Source organism: Gobio gobio (assembly GCF_949357685.1).
Source record: "Gobio gobio genome assembly, chromosome: 19".
Taxonomy (NCBI): domain Eukaryota; kingdom Metazoa; phylum Chordata; class Actinopteri; order Cypriniformes; family Gobionidae; genus Gobio; species Gobio gobio.
Window position 1 is genome coordinate 39,581,745 of NC_137112.1, and position 23,352 is coordinate 39,605,096.

The following is a 23,352-nucleotide window of genomic DNA, read 5'->3' on the forward strand; positions in this document are numbered from 1 at the left end:
ACACGTGACTAGAAATGACAGGTGAAGAATGGTTACATTTCATAATCAACCCTCCCCACCCCGCCCTAAAGATTCCAGGCCCCACACACAGAGTTTGCTGATATCATTTGCACTTCTTATGCTGATATTACAAAGCCAGTAAAAGTTAAAGAGAAAGTCTCTGTCTTGGTGTGGTCCAACCGTTCTGGGGCGTCCGATGCACCCCGAACACTTTTGATTTGCGATTGTCATAACAAACCGTTTTCGTCCACCCGCTTCCCCTCCAAAAGTCCCTGGAGGCGAAGGGTGGGACGCTCCATCTTGCAGGTGAGTGACAGAAAGACGTCACTGTAAGAAAGAGTTTGAAGCTGGTGGGCACTTGAAGAAGAAGAAAAAGCTCGCAAGAAGCCAGAAGCAGCAACTTCTGCAACTCCAAAGGAATTCCCTTGCCCCCAAAAACACAACACGGCGCTCAGACGAACAAAAGCGAACAGTTTTTTTGCTCCTTATGGTTTTTTTTTCAGATCTTCAAGTACTCAAATATTTTGTTCTCACAAAACGCCCCTATCTACGCCGCACTCACTCGGAGAGCGTCTCGACTTGGTCCATGTTACCTCCTATGTGGTTTCTTATGCTCGCTCAAAGTCCGTTTTACTTTCTGATGGGGGTGTTTTCGTTTCCCCGACAATCCTGCAGGAGCTTATCGATGTCTCTGACCACCTGGTCTGCATCCATGGTGCCACGGCCCATCTCTCCTCCCCCCTGATCCAAGACACAATCCATTTCCACCGCTGTCTCCTGGCTGATCCGCGAACGTGCTTCAGCCAGGACTTTGGCCACAGGATCAGAGGGAGGCAGCGTGGAGTAGCCCTGCTCTTTGTTCTGCTTGTTGGGGGAGATGTACTGTCCATCTGGGGGTCCGTAGTGGCTGGTGCTGGGCTTGCCCTCAGCTCCGTCGCCCATGCCTTTGGCCGAAGAGCACGGGGAACCAGTACTGCAGCCTTTGGAGGGACTGCATGAGGCAGACGGGACTTCCTGCAAGAGAGGGCTGAGGGCACGTTTGGTCTTTAGGTAGGGTTTAACATTCGCCACCAGGATGGTGTGGTCCCGACGCTCCTTTCCAAATGTGCAGAAAGTTTTTTTGCCGTTGGGGTTGCAAACGGTCTCGTAAGTCTCAGTCTCCACTGCGACCGCTTCCATGCCGGCAGGGACGAAGAGATTGGTGCGGTAGTCAGAGCCCTCGGCTTGGGGAGTTCCTGCTCCTCCAGCCCCTACGGGAAACTGGGGCATCCAACAACGGTCAGAGTGACCCAGCACTCGACACTCCTCTGTGCAGTTCACACAATCCTCCTCTGAAAAAAAAGAGAGAAAAAGATTGATTTTGCTGGAAAATCAACAAAACATTTTCAACAGCCATGTGGAAATCATGATTTCTTTTTTTATGGATAATTAAAGACCTCCTGTGGTGAAAATCATGTTTTTAATGTTGTTTATATGTCTATGTGATGTTTTTAATATGAAATAACATGACAAATGTGCAATTTCATAAGTCAACACCATTGCTGAGTATTCTCCTTAAAACTGCAGTGAACCAAAGACAGTCTCAAAAACGTGGTTTGAAATCATTACTATGCTGCGAAGCAGGGGAGTCTCAAGAGAAGCCAGGTTATCCCGGTATATTTTTAGCAATATAGCAGGTGAATTATGTATATGATGTATATTGCGATGTTATGATGAACTATATGCCTCTCTCCACTGACGTTCTAAGTTGTTCAAAGCGTTTCTAAGGATACTGATTTTTAGAAGGCAGCCTGAGATGGCGATTGGAAACATGGTTTGTGTAACATTAGCAACACATTATTAGCTGTTTGATAACATAGTCAAGCAAAAGGCTAATCCAATAATTACTGTTATGTGTTCAACGTTGTAAAGAGCAGATGATATTGTGCAGCGTTTACTACGGTTAAGTTGACCGAGTGTATCTCTGAGCTGGTGTGTGAGTGAGTGGAGGCGGGGCTTATTTGAATATTAATGAATGAAGCAAGGGTGTATAGTTACATTCAAGCTAATTTAAGGCATGGAGACATTTATTTGCAGGGAAACAAATGGTTAAATATATATTTTTGGTGATTAAAGATGAGTTCTAAGGGACTAAAACATCGCCAATTAAAGCGATTTCAACTGAAAGATTATTTGTCACAAATGACCAAATCTGTCATCAGCGCAAAAACATCTTGAGGTAACGTAACACTTGAGTCAGTGTTTCCTGCACCACGTTTCAGCAGAGCTAAATCACCAGAGCCACGTCAAAAGAAATCACATTTTACCCGAGTTGTGAATCTGATTTTGCAGTCTAAATTGAATTTGGTGAGATAAAAAGACACTGTACCGCCACAATGAACATTCATACAGAACAACCAATGTAATCTGATCCATGAACAAATTACTCTTATGAGCTGGTGCTTTTAATGGATCATTCAAAAATACTTTTCTGCTGAATTATTAGTAATACATACACTACCATTGGGGTCAATATTTCATAATATTAATTTTTTTATTTAGTATTATCATTTTTTTAAACAGCCTTGGTAAGCATATAAAGTCTAATTCTCACTTGTAACTTATTAGCATGCATATTACTAAGATATTGGCTGTTTATTAGTACTTATAAAGCACATATTAAGCCTTATTCTGTATTACCATGAATCCATGGAATCCATGAAATGCACACTTTAACCCCATTTTGAGAACTACGCCGAGACCTAAAGCACGATCAATGTAGAATTCAACAGCTTAGATACGCGTGTCTTCCTCTGCTTGTAAACAAATCGCTTCTAGGTCATGTGTCCGAACGCCGGATCAGCGTCATATTCTCACGAATGCGTCGTGGAGGCACACACGGAAGACAAGAACAAGTTGGATAAAGGTGTTATTTTGATTTTTTTTTGCGCACAAAAACTATTGTCGTTGCATCGTAAAATTATTGTAGAGTCACTGTGGTGAGATGGACTTTGTAACAACGTTTTAAGTGCCTTTTATGGGTCTTGGGATGTAAATGTACTGAATGCCAATGGAGGCCTATCTGAAGCCTTTCTAAGCCATCAGCTTTCAACAAAAATATCTTCATTTGTGTTCCGAATATGAACGGAGGTCTTACGGGTGTCGAACGACATGAGGGTGAGTAATTAATGACAGAATTTTCATTTTTGGGTGAACTAACCCTTTAATAAGCAGTAATTATTAGTTAATTGAGGAAGAAGTCATAGTTAATAATGAGTTATTAGTGAAAATTGGACCCTAATACAAAGTGTGACCAAAAAAAATCTTATATATACACGCACGCACGTACGCACACACGCAAGCATGCACACACACAAACACACACACACACACACCACAAATAAGCTAAACAAAGGCATCAATTATATAAAATAGGGGAGAATGGGAACTGTCTGGCTAAATAAGTGAGTTTTCTATGAACATGATCAAAAAGATGGCAAAGAATCAGCCAGTTCCCCACCATCATGCTCATGTATTCAACAGTACACCCTCCCTCTCTCCTTACTCCTCCTCTCAGTAGAACAACAACAGCTCAGTTTTGGCAAAAAAGTGTGGCGCTGCTATCATAAATTTATGTCACTGGGCTTTGAAGCTATCCCAAGGCAGCCCTGCCATATCACAGAGCCAAGTGTCTAGTGCGGCACTGCATCTGTATGTGTGTGTGTGTATGCGCGTCTTCCCCTCCTTTCATCTCAGCTCAGAAGAAACCACATTTTGGATTATTGTGGGCTGTTCTGATGGTGTGTCAAATGGGTCCAGGATTGTGAAGAGGATAAAAAAATATGTATTTTAAAATGGGAAATGAAAGAAATGGGAAAAAAAATAAGGAACAAAAGGGAAAACATGAAAAATTAAAGTAAAAAAAAAAGCGAAAAGGAAAGCACAGCTGCTGTCCTGTGAATATAAATGCTCAAAGAGCTCAGGTAAAGCTGAGACCCGGGTCGTGAACACGCGCAGACCTCACAGTCAGGGACTCGTGCCATCGGTTCTATGTGCATTTGACAAGAGAAGTGCAGTGATTTGAGCAGAACAAACAAAAGTATTCCATCCATATTTAATCATTTGATGATGTCTGTCTTTAGGGAGACAAAAACATGGAAACACAAACAACCTCATGAATTTATGAGAAGAAATGTTTTCAATAATCTAGCAGTCATCACTCACCCTATTAAGACTCCAAAAAGTGTCTTGGAATAACAGATGAGATCGGAAAACGAATAGCGCAAATATTGCAATAATCTTAATTTGTGTTATTGATTTCCCCAAAATATTAATCTCTTGTTTACCTCAAACAGCACAAGTTTCTTGCTCTATTTCACATCACTCATCTTTTCTTTTTCTTGAAATGAACAGTGGGGCACAGTCATTCATAAAGCCAGTTAAAGTTTGAGAGCAGTGTGATTTGGAAACAGATCCAGATAGATGCGCTCATTTTCGGTGAAAAGAAATCACTGTTTCGTTTCCTCATTCAGTGAAAGTGCATCAATTGTCACTGCTAAAGTGTTCATAGTTGAATTGATATCTGTGTTTACTTTTGTAGAAGTGTAGTCAATTGGTTTTCTTTCTTCACACGATGAGCAAAGCTCTGAGTGTATAAATGATGACCACTTGACCTTATTATCATCATTAATCATATTTTAAATTGCTCTTTCAGATGTTTCTCTGCTAAAGGCCAAGCCATGTCATGAAAAATGATCCTCTGCAACTCGGCTCCTGAGTCCCTATTGTTCCTGATTTCACTGTGTGTGTGTCTGGCCAAACAAAAGCCTATATCCCCGGGGTTCCGTTCAGTTTGTTTCTGGTCTGTGGGGTTTCTGCTAACCTTGAAAAAGTTTTCAAACTCCCCTACCCATTCTCAATGGTAACGGTACACTGCACCTGCCTCTCCTGAGGTCAAAATATGTCTTCCCAACACACACACACACACAGACATCTGCGGTGCATCTGTGGACTGAGCAAAGAGAAAGCCACCCGAGAAAGTTGAGTTCTGCAGCGGGCCTAAGACAAAGACTAGGGGGACACTTAGGGTTTTGTGCCATGTATGAAGTTTGTTTGTGCATTTGGAGGGTCAGCAGGCTGGTACGTCCTCAGGGATGCTTTCTGCAAGAGTATGAGGGGACAGGGGTAAGTACCACATAAGAGGGGAGAGAGAGCTTGACATTTAGAATGTGGCGCTCTTGTGTTGTAAAAGAGGAAGACAAGGGCTAGTCCTGAGTGGCACAAACTAGCATGCATGACAAGGTGAGGAAGAACATGCTGTCCACTTTAAATAATGAGATCTCCCACGCACACACACACATTTCAGATCCGCATAGGCTTTGATTCTGAGCTGTTTTGCTCGTTTTTGCAGCTGTTTATCTTCCCTAAACATAAATTAACGTGGGTATGCTAAACAGTGAGACTGTGTGTGTAGTCAAAATTCTTTCATATCTTTCTGCCTCACACTTTCATATCACCTTTAGACGCAAGACTAGCAAAACAAACAACTGTTCAGGGTCAGGTTTTTTTCTAAAGAAATGAATACTTTTATTCAAAAGTGATTTATAATATTACAAAAGATTATTTCAAATAAATCCTGTTCTTTTTCATTTTTCATTCATCAAAGAATCCTTATGAACAAATATTAAGCGGGAAAAATATTGATAATTTCTGAAGGATTATGTGACTGAAGGAGTAATGTCCGCTTTGCTATCACAGGAATAAAGTACATTTTAAAATATATTGAAATAAAAGTTGTTTGTTGTAATAATAATTAACAATATTACTATTGTTAGTCTTTGTGAGCACAAGATACTATCAAAAAATATTGCACCAAATATAATGAATGCAATTTCTAGCGGAAATACGTTGCTAGTGACCAGCTACGCCAAGAAAACAAATCAGACTTGCTTTCTCCAGCATGCTCAGGACTGACTGCTCGTTCAATGAGTGGAGGCACAATAAAGCATAAATAATCCATGCTGACACATCTCCATGCAGTCGGTCAGGAAGAACCAATCCCTCAATAGATTATTCATGCCTGGGCGGAACAGGTGACCTTGAGGCTTGGCAGGGTCGCCATGACTAACAATAAGACATGTGACACCGGCTGAGGCCACTAATTTGTCGCCAGATACAAAGCAGGAGGCACGGTGTGAATTATTGCCACCTCCAATCCCCCTCACGTACAGTCAGCACACAAGGTTACAAGCTGTTTTGGGGACACTTCATTATAACTATATTGTGTGACATGCCTGTGTTTTCTTGACAGTCCATGCACAAATCTATATATCGAAGGGCTCTTCATGAGCTATGGGCTGCTCATCGGCCACTCTGCAGGAATGTCACATCAACTGCCCAATTATTATCACAAGCAGCACACGCTCGGCTCTGTGCACCATTTACTAGGAATCGCAGACTTCAGTTTCAGAGCACAAGGCTTCTGCAAGCACAGCACTTGTCCCACTCATCAAGCTAATGATGTGTGTACGACAAATCTCATTTTACTTTGCACACAAACTCCCAAAGGCAAAGCAACTCGAGACAACGCCATATTTATATGACACTCCTAACAGAAGGTCACATCATAACATATTCACTACTTTCTGGTTTGTTTCCTGCTACATCTGGAAAAAAAAGAGAGTTGAGATGTCTTATATTATGAGTCAAGTCGGAAAGGGTTGTAGGTAGTGCATGGCTCGCTTAACAACGGCCTTAAGGTCTGACAGTATTCACAATATTACCACAACCTCTCACATCTTAATTATGTTTTAATTATAATCATAATAAAAAACCTGAATTGCCTAAAATGAATGTCAATATTATCTAGTGTTTAAAGGCGACTTTGTGAAATAAAATAACATGAGATTTAATTGTGATATGTTATCTCATTAGAATACACACACACACACACACACACACACACACACACACACACACACACACACACACACACACACACACACACACACACACACACACACACACACACACACACACACACACACACACACACACACACACACACACACACACACACACACACACATATACATATATCTATATATGGATGGATGGATGGATGGATGGATGGATGGATGGATGGATGGATGGATGGATGGATGGATGGATGGATGGATGGATGGATGGATGGATGGATGGATGGATGGATGGATGGATGGATGGATGGATGGATGGATAGATAGATAGATAGATAGATAGATAGATAGATAGATAGATAGATAGATAGAGAAAATATTAAAATTAAATGTTTTACACACATATGCATATAAATTTACACATATGTGTGGCATCATCATAATTCATATACATATTTAAAATTACAAACTGAATCATGATATCCAACAGTCTTGAAAAAAAAATGTGTTTGCCTTTTAGAAATATAATGTGATACATTTGCGTTAGATCATACAAAATATTGCACAAATAAGTAAAATATATTCTACAATCTACAGTCAACAAATATGGCATACGTATGGCATAATCATAATTTAGTTTGTAATAAATATTTAATACAAAACTTCAATTCTTGTAATATATTGTATGAAAACACATTACAAACTGAATTATGATGTAATACAATTATTAAAAACATACAATTTTTTATTTTTATTTTGAAAAATGAATTATCTTTAGCCATATTTTTACTTTTGTATACTGTCATAAGAATTCGCCAGAGGAAGAACTTCCCTCTGAGCCGGGTGGGTGAAAGAAAGAGTGAAAAAGACAGGAAGGAGAATCCAGGCCACTTAAGAGTTTGAACCCATTGAGTTTGAAGCCATTTAACAAACACCTTGCACTCTCAGTTAAGGAGGAAGCTTTCAGATGCCAGGGTTCCTTTCTTTGCCCACTCCATCTCTGAGAAGAATTTGGGTGGCTAGGTGCTTTATTTGATTCTCCAGCTGGGAAACAGAATGAGGGAGACAGAAAGAGAGACAGATAGTATATTCTGACTCAGTGCATTAAGGCCTCCTGCCAAATCTTTTATTAGCATCTCGTTTTTCAGTCCCGTCGTTCCGTTTTTCTGTTCTCATTCGCTAGTGACCCCTCCCGATCTCAGCACTGCACTACCAGCTTCCTGCTTTCCTTGTTCCACCGCGTGTCTCGCAGCCAACAGCAATTTCCTCTTCTCCTTCCTTCTCTCCCTCTCTCAATCTGCTGTATGCCACCAGTGGGCGCAAACAGAGGTTGATAGTCCAAGGCATTTATAAATCGGCTCTGATGTCATCATTAAGAAACATCATTAGGCCATGAGGTAAAAGGAGTCAACAGTCAATCAAATCTTGAACTGCAGACCGAGCTACTGCATGCTGTTTATGATGCTCAATTGGTGATAAAAAGGTGATATTCTTTTGAACGTTGCATCAAACATTAAATATGATGTTAGCAGCTAGTTCTGGATGTTAGCATTCACGTGGACCGTGTGCATTGGCCTTACATCTGAAAAGGTGTGACATTGGGAGTGATGTCGAGCGAGGGTACATGAGAGGGCACAGTCACAGTGGGGTAGGGATCGTGAACACAGGCTTTGTGTAGAAAGTGTGATACGGACGCTCAGCGTGAGCAGGGTAGCATCAGAGCGCTTGCACCTGTGCCCTGGCAGACTGGGGCGCAATTGGTACGGGGATGTACGTGTGTGTGTGTGTGTGAGAGAGAGTGTGTAGTCGGCCTTGTACCTTAAAGGCTCAGAGGACAGCTGGAACAGGCCTCAAGGCCTTCATGACAGGCTGCCGCTGCACCTGTGTGCATGTTTGCGCGATTGAACATATCATTGCAGATCTCTCCCTTCCTCTCAAGTCTAAATCGCTGCAAAATATGTCAATATGCAGTCAAAAATAAAGGTTCTTTATTTGCATCTATGGTCTATGAAGAACTTGGCTTTGGCATTTATGAAACCTTTCAATTCCACTAAAAGTTCTTTATAGTGAAAACGAAAACAAACTTTAGGATTTTAAATTGTTCTCCACACTAAGTATGTGTTCATACTGTTCGATTAAAACAAACTCTTGCTCTGTTAGTGTGGTTCACATTTGAATAACACTACCATTTGAACCTTGGTGCACCCCAAACAAGTGGACTGCTTCTGCTTCCAAGCAAACTCTGGTGCAGTTCGACTGAAATATGAACGCAACACAGATCACAAACTTCTAAACTAACCAAAAACAGGATGTGATGTCACAATATGTGACCCTAAAAAGGATCTTCAGGACCTTCAGGACTGGGGCAATCAATAACTGGTTCTTCTCATCATAGGAGCTGTTACCCAGTGCAGTTTGGTGGTCACTGTGATTTTGCCAAGTAAGTATCAACATATTTTGTTGATCCTGAAACAACATTCCTATCCGAAAATGTGGTCCTAACCCTATCCCTACCCCTAAACCTAATCCTACCCATAACGTATCCCTAAAATCAGAGGCAAAATAATAGGTGAATAACACTGACGTAGAAACACCTAACCCTGGTGTTAAGCCTGGAACGTGACATGAACTGTATACTGTATTCTTCAAATCTGGTTGATTGGAATGTTTTTCCAGGACCAACAAAGATGTTGATCCAGGATCATGTTGTAGTGATCCTGTGAAATCATGTTCAACATAGTTCGGAATCCTTGCAGAAGATCTTTGTTTGTGTATTGAGGAATTGGTGCTGTTTTGACAACTTTACACATTTGATATGCTCTTTGTGAGTTCTCAACTGGTAAAAAGACCACCATAATATTCAGAAACATTTGTAAAATTGTACCTTTAGGGGTACAACAGCTTGTCACTGGGGCAGTACCCTTAAAAAGACAACGTTGTACCTTATCAAAACCTAAAATATGAATTTTAGTACTTTAGAGTAGTAATATGCACACTTAAGGTACTACTATGTACATTTATGGGCATCTGTGCTTTCAAGAGTTTACACACTACGTACATTTATATTATTATCTTTAAGGCTACTGCCCCAGTGAAAATCTGTAGAAGTGCATTCATACATACAACGAGTGCATTGTTTTGGATGTTTGGTAAGTTCTATCACAAAATATACCTCATAAAAGTAAATCAGGTTTAGACCTTATCCTTATGTGGTGTATGATTTCTATAAGCCAGGGTTTAATGTGTTATTTTCTTTTTTGGTCCAGACCAAAAGAACCAAGAGAACAGAAAAAAAAAACCCAACAGATTATTTTAAGAACTGTTCACTGAAAGGATTTTGTGGAAACAAAGTTGTTATTCACTGCGAAACCTCCCTTTTGGAACCTTTATTTTTAAGTGTGTACCTAGATGCTGTTTTACCTAAGTTCTTTGTAGAGACCACTTTGATCCAGGATAAGTTGAGAGGGGTGGTATGGAGGCAAATACCGATGGACTCTGGGGAGGCTCATCGACAAGCCTCCTGAAAACGGCAAGGGAATGCAGAGACGCTTTAACTAAGCCAAGGACAAATGTCTTTCGATCAAACGCTCCTTTTCATTATGCATTCTCAGCCGAGCAGCAGGCAGCTAATGCCTGGTTAAGTTGCTCTAAGCCGAGGCCTCAGGGTAGCCCGCCTCCGGAGTAGACGGCGAAAGAGATGACTCCAAACAAACACACAAAACCGAATCAATGGCCATTCACACGTAGGACCTCCTTGAAGACGCAAGTTGGTGGAACGAGACAAAAGTGCAAGGGAGAGAATGGGTGCTGAGTGGAGGAGAGAGGTTAGCGAGAGATGTTTTTCTCCTGGCGCAGCAGGGGCTCAACGCAGGGTTTACGGTCCTTAGCGCTCACCTGCGGGGGAAAGATCTGTTGGCCTTTCAAAGAGAATGTGCTAACCTTCACAACACACACATGAAAGATACTATGGGGGTGGAGGGCCTGGGCTACTTTTATGGATCACTGGATGTCGCATTTCAACAAGGCATACTTGCTTGTGCGAGTGTTCCCGCATGGATTCGAATGGGTTGAAATGAGCTAAATTCTGTGCTATAGAGTTTTGTGCGCTTTTGTGCCTTCATGAGTGTGTTTACATGTTCGTCTGGACAGCGACTTGCTTCTAAAAGCATCGTTGGGCTCTTCAGCTGCAAGGGGACTTGGCATCTCAGCATTTTTGATCTCAGTGATCACACTCACACTCAGATCTATCCTCTGCGCTCTAGATGAGTTTACACACTTCAAAAGATTAAACTCACATTACAGAATCTGCTCAAGCACCTGGCATTATTTGTATTTAACTTCCTATATACAGGGCTTGAAATTTTTTCTCACCATCCACTTTTCCAAAGTTACTACCGACTCAGCATTTTCACTGGCCACAATTTTTGACCGCTACCATGGGGAAAAACTGCTATATGGATATTTTTTATATTATGTCATAATTTGGCGGCAGGTACATTAGGCTGCTGTCACTTTAAGACCTGACACACGTGTTACACATGCGTTTTCTTTCTCAACTGTTTACTTAAAACATAACTGACTGTGTTTACGTGAGTACTCGCCAAGACCGGCATTTTGACTTTATTTTGTGTGTATTTGACTGTGAAAGAACTCAATTTAGTACTGAGAGGTGGCTTTATGTGCGCACACATTGGGTAAAAAAATGAGTAAAAAACACCAAAATTCAAGCCATGTAACACCAACAATATTCATTCAAAGCAATTGAAACGAGTGAGTTTGTGTTTCAACTCACTTTTGGAGAGATAAGAGGGCAAGAAAGCAAAGCTGGTATAGTGTATCTATTCTGCGGAAAAGTAGTATTGGAAGCGTTTTAGATATTTCATATCATCGACGTATTGAAAAATCTATATTTTTGACAACACTACATTACACTTAATTTATTATTTCAGGTGCCTTTTTAAAAGACTGCAACTGAAAAATGTATGTATATATTTCAATACACACACATTTTCAATAATGCAACAGGACTGCATTCAAAAATGTGTCTTTAAACATTATACTCTGTGCATCTTTAATTTTGTACTACTGCACACATAGATGTTCAATCATCAAAAAGTACATTGTTCAATGTCCCAGCTTTCTCATTACAGCACTTCAGCTACTCATTAACTGATTACATCATCGCTTTCTTTGTTATCTGATAGAAAGAAAACACATCCTGTCCTTTTAGCTCTTTATCTGTATTGACATCCCATATATAGCAGCTCATCAGGTGAAGCCTGTGCCTAATATGGCGAATTCATCAAAAAACATCCAGAAAAAGGCTGCCTGCCTATTAAAAATGCGATAAAGGCTTAAAGAGACCTTGTATACTCAATAACTGTGTATAAGACTAATGAGGTTCAATGGCTGAAAGGAAACTAGAGAGGACGGGAGGTGAACACAAAAGAACCGTTGCACCACAGAGGCGACACAAAGACAGAAAATGATTTCTAATGACATGTACCTAAAAAGACCCCCGGATAAAAAAAAAGAAAGAAAGAAAGAAAGAAAGTGGATAGAACAGGAAGAGATTTCTATTCATTTCCACACATAGACACACTCTGTGGTATGTCTTTCATGTGTGCTGTAAATATTCAAGAGCCGCGGTGACTGGTGAGACACACAGGTGCAGCTCTTCACCTGTGTGTGCATTCAAAAACATTCAGCCCATTACGAGGCGGCGTGAAAGATGAGAAAACGCGGAAAAAGTCAAACTGATGTCCTCTGTGTCATTTACGCCTTTGTAATTAGGAATAGAGGAAGACGCGTTCATGCTGGGTGAAGTTTTTGTAATAGCCAGTTCAAATTCAAGCTCTCCTTTGGTCTGTGATCGCCTGCCGCGTCAGTCAAAGTTCATTCTTGGAAAAGGTTGAAAATCCACTGCGGGATTCTACAGGTGGGAAGGAACTGGATAGCAGGTGCAGATACACACACATAGTCTGGTTCACTATCTTTGGGGGGACTCTCCACTGACGTAATGGTTTTTATACTGTACAAACTGTATATTCTCTCCCCTTACACTAACCCTACCCCTAAACCTACCCATCGCACAAAACTTTCTGCATTTTTACATTTTCAAAAAACTAATTCTGTATTATTTATAAGCTTGTTTCCACATGGGGACCTCCATTTAGGTCCACACGGTGACACGGGTCCTCACGAGTCAGTGTGCATTCAGGTTGATAGAACAACATGAACAAACACAGATAGAACAACATGAACACACACACACACACACACACACACACATGAACACACCTGTGAATCAAGTCCCACTTGCTTCTATAATAACTACAACTAATTACGCCAACAAACACACAAAACGCCTTTTTCATTAATTGTATTAATCTTTTTTAATTTCCCAAAATGGCATTTGTAACATATTTTTTTCTCCCTTTCTCTCTTTTTCCCTCTCTGTTTATCTTTGTATTCTATTTTCTACAATAATAAACTAATGTTAAGCCCAGAAAGCTATGACTCATCTAGTAATTACAAAAGCAACCCACCAGTTTTTCAGTGACAAAAAAACAAAACCCAGCGGGTGGAAAAGGGGGACTGTTCCTCATTTGACAATTACTAAATCGTCTGGAAACATCATATTAGCGTTGACCAAGGAAGCCTATAATACCTGGATTCATAATATAAAGCTAGCCGTTAGCATTTCCATTCATCTTGATCAGCTGCCGCATGACACCACAGAATTATCTGTGATATTTCCCCACAGGAACAACAAACCACCTGAGATGTAATGTTAGCTTTATTTCAATAAAAGGACACTTTTAGGGCCCTATCATACAGTTGGCTCAATGCGACGCCAGGCGCGACGCAAGTGTTTTTTGCTTGTTTCAGCCCGAAGCAGTTATCATTTTCACGTCCAGCACCACGTTGTTTAAATAGCAAATACACTCATGACCATCTGTTTGCCCATGGGCGTGCTGGTCTGAAAACGAGGTGTGTTCAAGCGCATTGTTGGCGTGTTGCTATTTTGAGGCAACTAAAAAGGATTGCACCTGATCTAAAGTCAACAGCGCAGTATTTTTTGTGTTATTTAAAGGGCGCATTAGTAATATGCGCCTATAGGCGGGTGAACAACGTGCGTACACTTTGCTTTTTACACACACAGGGACATAAAATTATTCTTCTCTGGAGAAGTGTTTAGTCTTTCCGTTAGCAAATTCCGCCATGTGAATAGCAATCCGCCATGGTGCAAGCAAAACTGGCTTTTAAAGGGAATGGGAGATGAGACTTGGATGGAACATTACGCCTAAAACACACCCATGATTCAAGAGAGTAGGTACAACCCCTTTGGACCATGCGCCTGGAACATGTTTTTTTGGTCGATAAACTAGCAAAAGTGAATTCGGACACGCCCCTAAGTGCACCTGCGCCATACGCTTCAGACAAATTAGTAATTCATAAGTTTGTGTGCCCATATAATCTTAGTGAAAGTGGTAAACAGATTTGGCTTGCTGTCTGCTATAGAGGGGCTCGGAGAGGATGTTCTTAGTTACAGTTACTAGTTACTTCTTTTAAAAGTAATTTAATTACTTTACCAATTACTGAATATCAAAAGTAATTAGTTACTACACTGTAAAAAAAATTCAGGTCTCCAATTGAAAATTTTCTAGTGACCGATCACATCTACATTTTTCAGTGGGCCAAATTGAATTTCTGTGAATTGATGAAATTTAATTCAATTAAAATTCAAGAAATTCAATTTGGCCAACTGAACATTTTAGATGTGATTGGTTACTAGAACATTTTCAATTGGAGACCTGATTTTTTTTTTTACAGTGTAGGGAAAGTAACTTTTAAGTCTGCTTTTTAAATGTAAATATGAACAGTACTAAACAGTCAAACACAATAAACATGATTTTTCATTCAACATGTCAGGTGAAACTGGACAAGTGTAAATGCATCTGGTTGTTTAGACCACATATGTAAATTATACTCCTGGCAAATTGTTAAAAAATAAACGTGTGAGAGCGTTATAGGCTAAATATGACATGTTGTAGCCAGATATGACGGCGCTACTGCAACACGCATCGCCGCAAATAAGTAAAGCAAGCCAACACGCAAACATGCCGCAAGTGAAGTAAGTCTCAGATGCTCAAAAACACAATCATCTTCATTAAAGCTAATGACACTAAATGATCTCACCAGTGCTTAGGTTGCTCTTTCTCATATTGCGATCTTTGATCTTGAAATGAGCTGATGAATTAAATGCAGCTCATATCTGTTGCTTTCGTTGATGTGAACCCCGTTAAATGTGCATATAGCGCGGGAATTGAAGATCAGATTTATATTCATTTTGCGGAGAGGTGTAAGGTAAGACAACCTGCATGTTTTTTTGTTTGTTTTTGTTGTTGTTTTTGTTTAGATTGTGTAGCCCGTTTCGTTTGCGAGCGCCTACGATCAGCCTACCTCAACTTATCAAAAATGCCTTTTTACTGTGGTGGTGGTGATAGTACACTCTAAAAAAAAAGGCTCGTAATCATAGGGGAACCTTTTTTAGTGCTATATAGCACCAATTTTGGTGCTTCAGTGGTTCTTCAGCGGTTCTTCAGAGGTGCTATATAGCACCTTAGTCAAAGAACCGGTGAAGAACCTCTGAAGAACCGCTGAAGAACCACTGAAGCACCAAAATTGGTGCTATATAGCACTAAAAAAGGTTCCCCTATGATTACGAGCCAAGAACCATTTTTGGTGCAATATAGAACCTTTTTTTTTTTAGAGTGTAGGCTAAACATTTAAACTAACATTGTGATGCTTGAAGTGTTTTATATCTATGGATTTTATTATAGGCAAGACAAGTCAAGTGTTGATTTGAGAGGCTAAAGCGAAAGCAAACTATTTTAATGGCTGCAACAATGTGTAATAGAAAGAAAAAAAACACGACCTCCAGTCAGACCCAGGCCGAGAATTTTGATAAGCTGTCGGACACAGGCCGGGCTAGGGCCTAGATTTGAGCTTCTTGACTGCAAGTGTTCATTTTTCACAAAAGCGAGTAACAAACTCATTTAAATTTCAGTAATTGAAATAGAAAATTACCACTAAAAGTAGCCTAGTGGAATTACAGTAACGCGTTACTCCCAACACTGGCGCTTAGATTGTTCAAATAATCCCTAATAGGCCCATAATTTTAGTTTACATTAACTACACTGAACTACTACATTGGAAGTGCAGGAAAATGGCATCATGACCAAATAAAGCTAACATGTAGGCAAAACAGTCTGTATCTCTTGAAGGCTAACAAACACCAAAACGTTGCCCGACAGGGTCTAAATCAAGGTGATTTGACCGGAATGGTGACTGGCAGTAAGCAACTCTCTTTCTAAATCACTTCCTGTAATGTAAATGTCACTCTCGGTCTACGCTCCTTCCTTCTCCTGCTGTTTTCCCACAATTGGATTTAATACTTTTTCTACGTGTCATCACTTTGTCACTACGACGGTTCCCCGGAGTCCCATGCGGAGGAAGAGGATTATACGTCTGTCAATTATCTCCTTTTCTTCGAGATGCAGGCGGATCGCGGCTGCACGGTGAGCTAACTAAACATGCGCTCTCGATGATGTCCAATCACTCATTACTAGACACAGCGGGTGTTATCTGTACTTGTGTGTACAACTTCACAGTAATGGAGATGGCTTTCACCCCATTAAGTGGCGGAATGGGAGGGAAGGGTGCAGGGAGGAAAAAAATAGAGAGAGAGGAGAAGAAAAAAAACAGGAATCAACTTGAAGAGATAAGGTGTGACCTTTTAATGAAGTCGAGTGAACAATAGACAGGAAGATGGAGGAAGGAGATAGAGAAAGGGAATAAGTGAAAAGAAGAAATACAGACAAAAGGACCAATGGATTGACAGACCGAAAGCATCTTTAATCTATCTCTCTTATCTGAAAGAGAGAAACATTTAATTCTGTAAGGGGATTTGAGTTTGAATCAAGTATTTGATGAACGTAATCATTGGGGTAATTGATCCATTGAAGCCGGCCCTCTCAGTGTGAACACTGAGGGTCATGGGGAGAAAGCTGTTGAATCTCATGAGTGGCTTTCAGTGGGACAGGAAGAGAGAGCAGCCAGATCCCTCTCTATTCACACAGCTTGACACACAGCTGTTCCAGTCCTTTAATTTTGCGCTGGCTTCCTTGCATCTTTCCTAATCTCCCTCTCCATTGCACCGTCCACTCGTTTTGTCCTCGTCCTAATTCCCAAATTGAGATATTGAGAGTGGCTGAGATGATGCATTTAAACTGGGCCTGTCCATTTAATTTAGAGTGATTAGTATAACAAAAATGCAATGGAAATGTTATGCTATTAATTATGCCTCCTGACCCTGAAAATGCTGTAATAAGGGATTTCCTACCATTTAAGCAATTCAAGCTTGAAGTGACACTTCATGTTTTGCCAATCCACAGTGAGCGATGAGCTGAAGAGTGAATTACTTTACAAGGCGTCTTACAAAGTGAAAGGTGAAGGTCAATAGCACAGAAATAAAGCACATATACTGACATGTAAAGCCTGACTTTGTTTGGATTTTCCCAGAAATGATTGATATATGTAAAACTAATTGCTGTTATTTTGATGAATTACTGGCATGTCATATAATTAATTTCAATACAATTTTGCTAATCCATTAACAGCCCTAATTAAAACATTACTATGAAAAGAATAAATAAAACCACATTTTATTTTACAAAGCGGATTTTGTCATGGTCTTTGTTTTTGTGATCAAAGCAATTGTGGACAGTGATGCAATGCCCTCCATCTCTTTAGCAACAGCTGCAGGGCCCTCACTATAAGAAGGCGTTCCATTGACAGAAGGGCCAATCTCTGCAGCTGACACCAGGGGTACACACACACACACACACACGCACACACGACTAGTTCGCTATCATTGTGGGGACTCTCCATAGATGTAATGTTTTTTATACGGTATATCCTCTTAAACTAACCCTACCCCTAAACCCATCCATCACAGAAAACTTTCTGTTTTATGGATGTTTTATGGGACTTTACATAGACATAATGGGTCTCATTCATGAAACTTTCGCAAATATACAAGCAAATTCGATGTAATTTGCACGTAAAATTGACCTTTTACGAAAACTCTCCTCCAGATTCACAAACGCTTCGTATACCACGGATTCGGTAGTTAAATGTGTGTATATTAATGAATTCCAAACATTCGTAAATAGGATGCGCATATTCATAATTAGCATAATCCCCGCCCCCGAGCTGCAACTGCAAATGACGTGTCCAGGAACGCTGTGGAATCTTCTGGACTTCTTTCTCAGGTTTGGCTCCAGTATTTTGCATAAATGCTAAAGAGACTAATTGGCCATATGCCTAGGAATAAATATTAAATTATTGTGTGTCCACCAAAGCACTTTTAGCTAAAAAAAAAACCTTCTTCTGAAAGCGACCAGCTGGTGGCGCTTGAAAGTGCTTTGCAAACGCAGTGCTTTCTTTGGTTGCTATGATATAGAATCCATGGCAGTAATGTTACTAGTATCTAATTTTGAAGAATATTACTGAATATAGAAATGCAGTAAAAAGCAATATTAACTCCCCCATTGTTGTTCAGTCGGTGTACAAGTAGGATGATTGGTCGGTGTAGTGTTTGTGGGTGTAGTGTTTTGTCACCACGATTGGGTAAAAAATGACAGTGACGAGCACTGTGTTTTACCCAAAGTTGAACAGTAAAAAAAAAAAAAAAAAGACAGGGCAAATGAGCTCGAATCATTATTAGGGTACATAGTGTATCAAAATGCAATGTCAACACAGTTTGCCTAAATTAGAACACAGAACGTTCAAATGTTTTACGCATTTACACGTGGTAGGGAGCAGGAGTAAATTTCTTTCGTACCAACTAACATTTCGAAAATACGAACATTTTCGTGACTTCGAACATTTACATCAGAGCGGCTTTACGAACGATTTACACACAAATTCGTTCTGCTCGCGTTTCATGAATGAGGCTCAATGATTTTTATACTGTACAAAATATATGTTCTATCCCCTAACCCTAAACCTATCACAGAAAGCTTTCAGCATTTTGAGATTTTCAAAAGAAATCCCTCAGTAATCATCCCTTATAAGCCATTTTCCACCTGGTGACCAAAAAATATCCCACAAGGACATGGGATTTCAGATATTGCCATCTTTGTGGGGAAATTTGAAACACACTTGGATATGTGGTTTACAGGGTCTGTGCATAGGCATAAACGTTTGAAGTTTTTTGAACTTCAAAAAAACAAAAAAAACAAAACACTGTTTAGTATATTTTTAAGCCAATTGCTTTACGAGGATATGGGAAGTACGAGGACACGTTTACGTTGTAATACTCATGTCATTATGCACATTTGTGTCTTCATAAACCGTATACAAGAACACACACACTGCACAGAATGCAGCTTAAGGAAGAGTGTTAAAAAACATGGTATATGAAGAAAGCACATTTCTAGGAACTGAGCATCTTGGAAGCTACAACTGTTCAGGTTCAAAAGAGGGCTTGGCTACTTGAAATGCTTAAGAACGCTACTTCAAAAGAGTTGCCATGGTAACCAAACGGTTTTGTCAAAATACCATAGCTATTGTAATTACTGTAAATAAATAATATATTCTATTTCATTCTGTTTCAATCATTCCTCATTTTGAAGTGGTTAAAAAGGTTGTGTTGCAGTATATAAAACTGGAGCAGTCATATTTTTGAAGTAAACATGGTAATTTTTTTGAAGCAAAATATTTGTCATTCTATTTCTTGGGACTTGTATATATGTATATGTATTTTATGCGCACTGTTTATTTGATTAAATAACACTGTGAAATATTATTACATTTCATTATGTTATCTATTTTAATATATTTTAAATGCAATTGAAATGTCATTTATTCCTGTGATGGCAATGTTAGTTTTTCAGAAGACATTACTTCAGTCTTTGCTTCAGAAATCCTTTTATTTGCTGATTTGGTGAAAGATTTCTCATTATTATCATTGTTGATACATTGTGCAGCTTAATATTATTTTCTGGAAACTGTGAAAGTGCTTCTTTGCAAAAGATTCTTTGATGAATAGAAAGTTCAAAAGAACAGCATTTTTTTTAAATATATATTTTTTATCACTTTACTGTCATTCGATCAATTTAATGATCAATACACACTCTAGAATTTAACACAACACTTCACGCAAGGATGGTTAAAATATGTGTTATTTTAACAACAACAACAACAACAAAATCATCAGTCAATGACAACAACATTGAAATGGAACAAATAAGAAAAGCGTGACTGAAGTGAGAGTGGTCTCTTGGTTTTAAGTATCAAATGTCGGAATCCTGGTCCTAACCTGGTTACAAAGCAAAGGAACACACTCTGACCACACGTCTGTCCAGCTCTTATCCTGTATCTCCTGCTTCCATATCCTGCCGTGCTACCAGGCTTAGCATGCTAGCAGATTTCCGTTTCACTTTATTACGTTAGCATTGACCTTTCCTCCTCCGACAGGCACAGCACTGCGCCGTCTAGAGCCCCAACGCTTCTGTAGCTTACGTATAAATACATATTTACTCTCTGCTTCATAAATTTGATCAAATTACAAAGAGATGTTTGACTGAAATGCAATAAGAGACGCTTAGCCTTTGTGTTGTTGAGGGACACCCATTTGGAGGTCTCACTTCAATATCAGATTTCAGCTGTTTTTAGCTGCTAATTTATTTATTTTTCCACATTTGCAGGTTGGTAATTTATAATGCCATTTTATGAAGAATACAATTTTAAGCATTATAAACTCAAATGAGTTTTTATTGACTCCTCTCCATGAAAGTAAAATGATATCAACAGATGATTGTTTTTCTTTCAGCGTTTAAAGGGGTGGAAGACACAACATAAAATAAAATAAAAAATAAATAAATCCGTCGCACTTTCAGATTAAGGTCAAAGATTAGCGGGTTTACACAGGATAAGAAAGGGATTATATACGCTCAACAATGTTAAAACACAGATCTGAGATTTCATCAAAACACCTGGCTTGTAAACAACCTCATAAAACATGTACATCTAACACCGACAGCCAAACAACACATTACTGGAGCCACTAAGCAACTATTTGTATAAAAAAAAAAACAGTTTCTGTAGTAACAGGAAAGGACGTGACATGCTCCTGAAAAGACATTCACAGCTGATGACAGACTGTGGTCATAGTAAAGCAGGTTCACTGGGATTAGATATGCTCCACGGGCTTCTCTGTTCTGAATTACAGATTAGATTTATGAGTGTCCTCATGTTTTCTCTGGAATCGGAGTATAGCAGAGATTAGTTTCGCTGTAACAAGCGCCTTAAAAAAACTTTATAGCCATAAAAGTCATGCATTCTCATCTGAAACTGCAAAAAAAAAGTGAAGTAAAAATCAGATTAGAATTAGATTTGTACACTTTCTACTTCATCATTGATAAAGTCGCATGTCCAGTAATTATCATGCTAATAATCACTATTAGCTCTTTCCCTGCCATTAACCGAAATTTAGAACTTTCCGTGTTTTTACTGTTACACAGTAGGGGGCGCTATGACACATCTTCTGAAAGAGTACAGAATCTCCGGATCAAAACACAAGCGAAAAAGAAGCATAAACAAGCGTATGTATGTGCATATGTAAAATAAAGTGATCATCAACAATAAATAGCATATAAATCAAAACTGCCTAATGTTACTGAATAAAATGTTGACCCAGGAATGTTGAAGCTTTGGGGTGTTGATGGACTTGATCAACTCCATCTATGTTTTGATCATCGTTCTGAATCCGAGTCTTTGACAAAAACATGTTTTTCTCAGCTTTTTGCTCAAAATCTAGCTTTTTTATGAAACTTACCAACATTCAAGTGTTGATAAAAAAGAATGCATTAAGCTAGAATAAAGCAGTCTTTTTTCTTTTATTTTTTAAGCAGAGGGTCTGTTCTTTCTTTTGATATAGTGCATGTTCGGATATTCATATTCAACTAAATAATCTGGGAGCCAATATAAATTGTGTGAAAATGATAAAAAATGCTGGTGGTGGCTGGCAATGTAAAAAAAAAAGAAATGCTGGTGGGGAAAGAGTTAAAGGGATTGGTTATCCAAAAATGGGAATTCTGTCATCATTTAGTCACCCTCACATCGTTCTAAACCCAAAAGACAACACAAAAAGAAGATGTTTTGAAGTTTTTGTCCATACAATGAAAGTCAATGGGGTTCAAAGTAACACTGGTCAAAAAATTGACAAAAACCTCAGATATCAGAAAATATCTTTTCACAGAAGAAAGTCATACTAGTTTGGAGAAAAATGAGGGTGAATAAATCATAACAAAAGATGCTAATATAAGATATCAATAGTGAGAAACGTGATGTTAAAGGTGCAGTGTGTGACATGGCTCATTCTAAGGTAATAAAAACAATACACTACTTTAAGTAAGTTCTTCATACTCCACTGAAAACATAGTTATGTATATTATATTGCATTTCTGTCAATAGATCATCCTAAATACTACACACTGAACATTTAAACTAAGTGTTTTAAGACTGGGGTGGATTGTAAAACCAAAAGCAGTGCGTAATTGTTCTCACTTTCTCCTTTAAGCAATAAAACTCATCTTGGTCACAGTCTGAGAGAGGTCATAAATGTATTTGCACTTACTGAGCTGAAGCTAATTTAAAAGAATGTGTCCCTCTCCACCACTGGAGTGTGAGGTTTACAGTGAATTCAAATGAACGAGCAAACGCAACTGATTTCAAGCCGGCCACAAGTTCTTTGAGAGCGACAAAGCCTGAGGTGAAATCACAATGAGGCAGTCTGTTTGAGCATGACTATCTCTCTTCCCTCAGTGCAGGCCCAGGTGCTCGCTCTTCAGAGCCCAACAGCAGAAAATATCCCCCGACGTCGACCATTGCACTTCGATTACTGGTCAGTGAACAATGAAGAATGTTCTAGAAACACTTGTCATGTTGATGTAGCAGCTGCACGCACAACGTGCCTACGAGAGGCGATGGGGTGAGGCGATTGCGAACGGCTGGTGGGAAACCAAAGCTCGGAGGCAAATACTCAAATAGGCAGCTCACGATCTGTGCAAAAACGATTTTCCGAGACAGGGCCGTAATTGGCGGCAGTGATAACGAAGCATGAACTGAATGTTTGTTTCATTCTGCATTAAGTGGTGGAAACCAGTTTACAGAACACGTGATTTCATAAACACAGTTATATAAAGCGGAACGTCACAAGTGGCCAATGTTACTGCGATTTTACCATGCACTTTTAGGCGCAATGTTAAACTCGAGGCTTTTTGTTTTTATAAAAGGGTGGCATCAGCAATATGATAATAGATGATCAATGTCAATGTTTTTCACATTTTCAAAATAAATCCTTTTGAAATCAATGATTTCAATG

The 23,352-nt window shown here is 39.4% G+C and overlaps 1 protein-coding gene across 1 annotated transcript in view; it reads right to left on the bottom strand.

Moving 5' to 3' along the window:
* Positions 1–500: 500 nt before the first annotated feature.
* pcdh17 (protocadherin 17) overlaps positions 501–23,352 on the bottom strand; it is a 92,693-nt gene continuing 69,841 nt past the window's right edge. Inside the window, exon 5 of the mRNA XM_079845309.1 lies at positions 501–1,331. Coding sequence (XP_079701435.1) covers positions 631–1,331 — 701 coding nt within the window. The 3' untranslated portion in view covers positions 501–630. The remainder of the gene's footprint in view (positions 1,332–23,352) is intronic.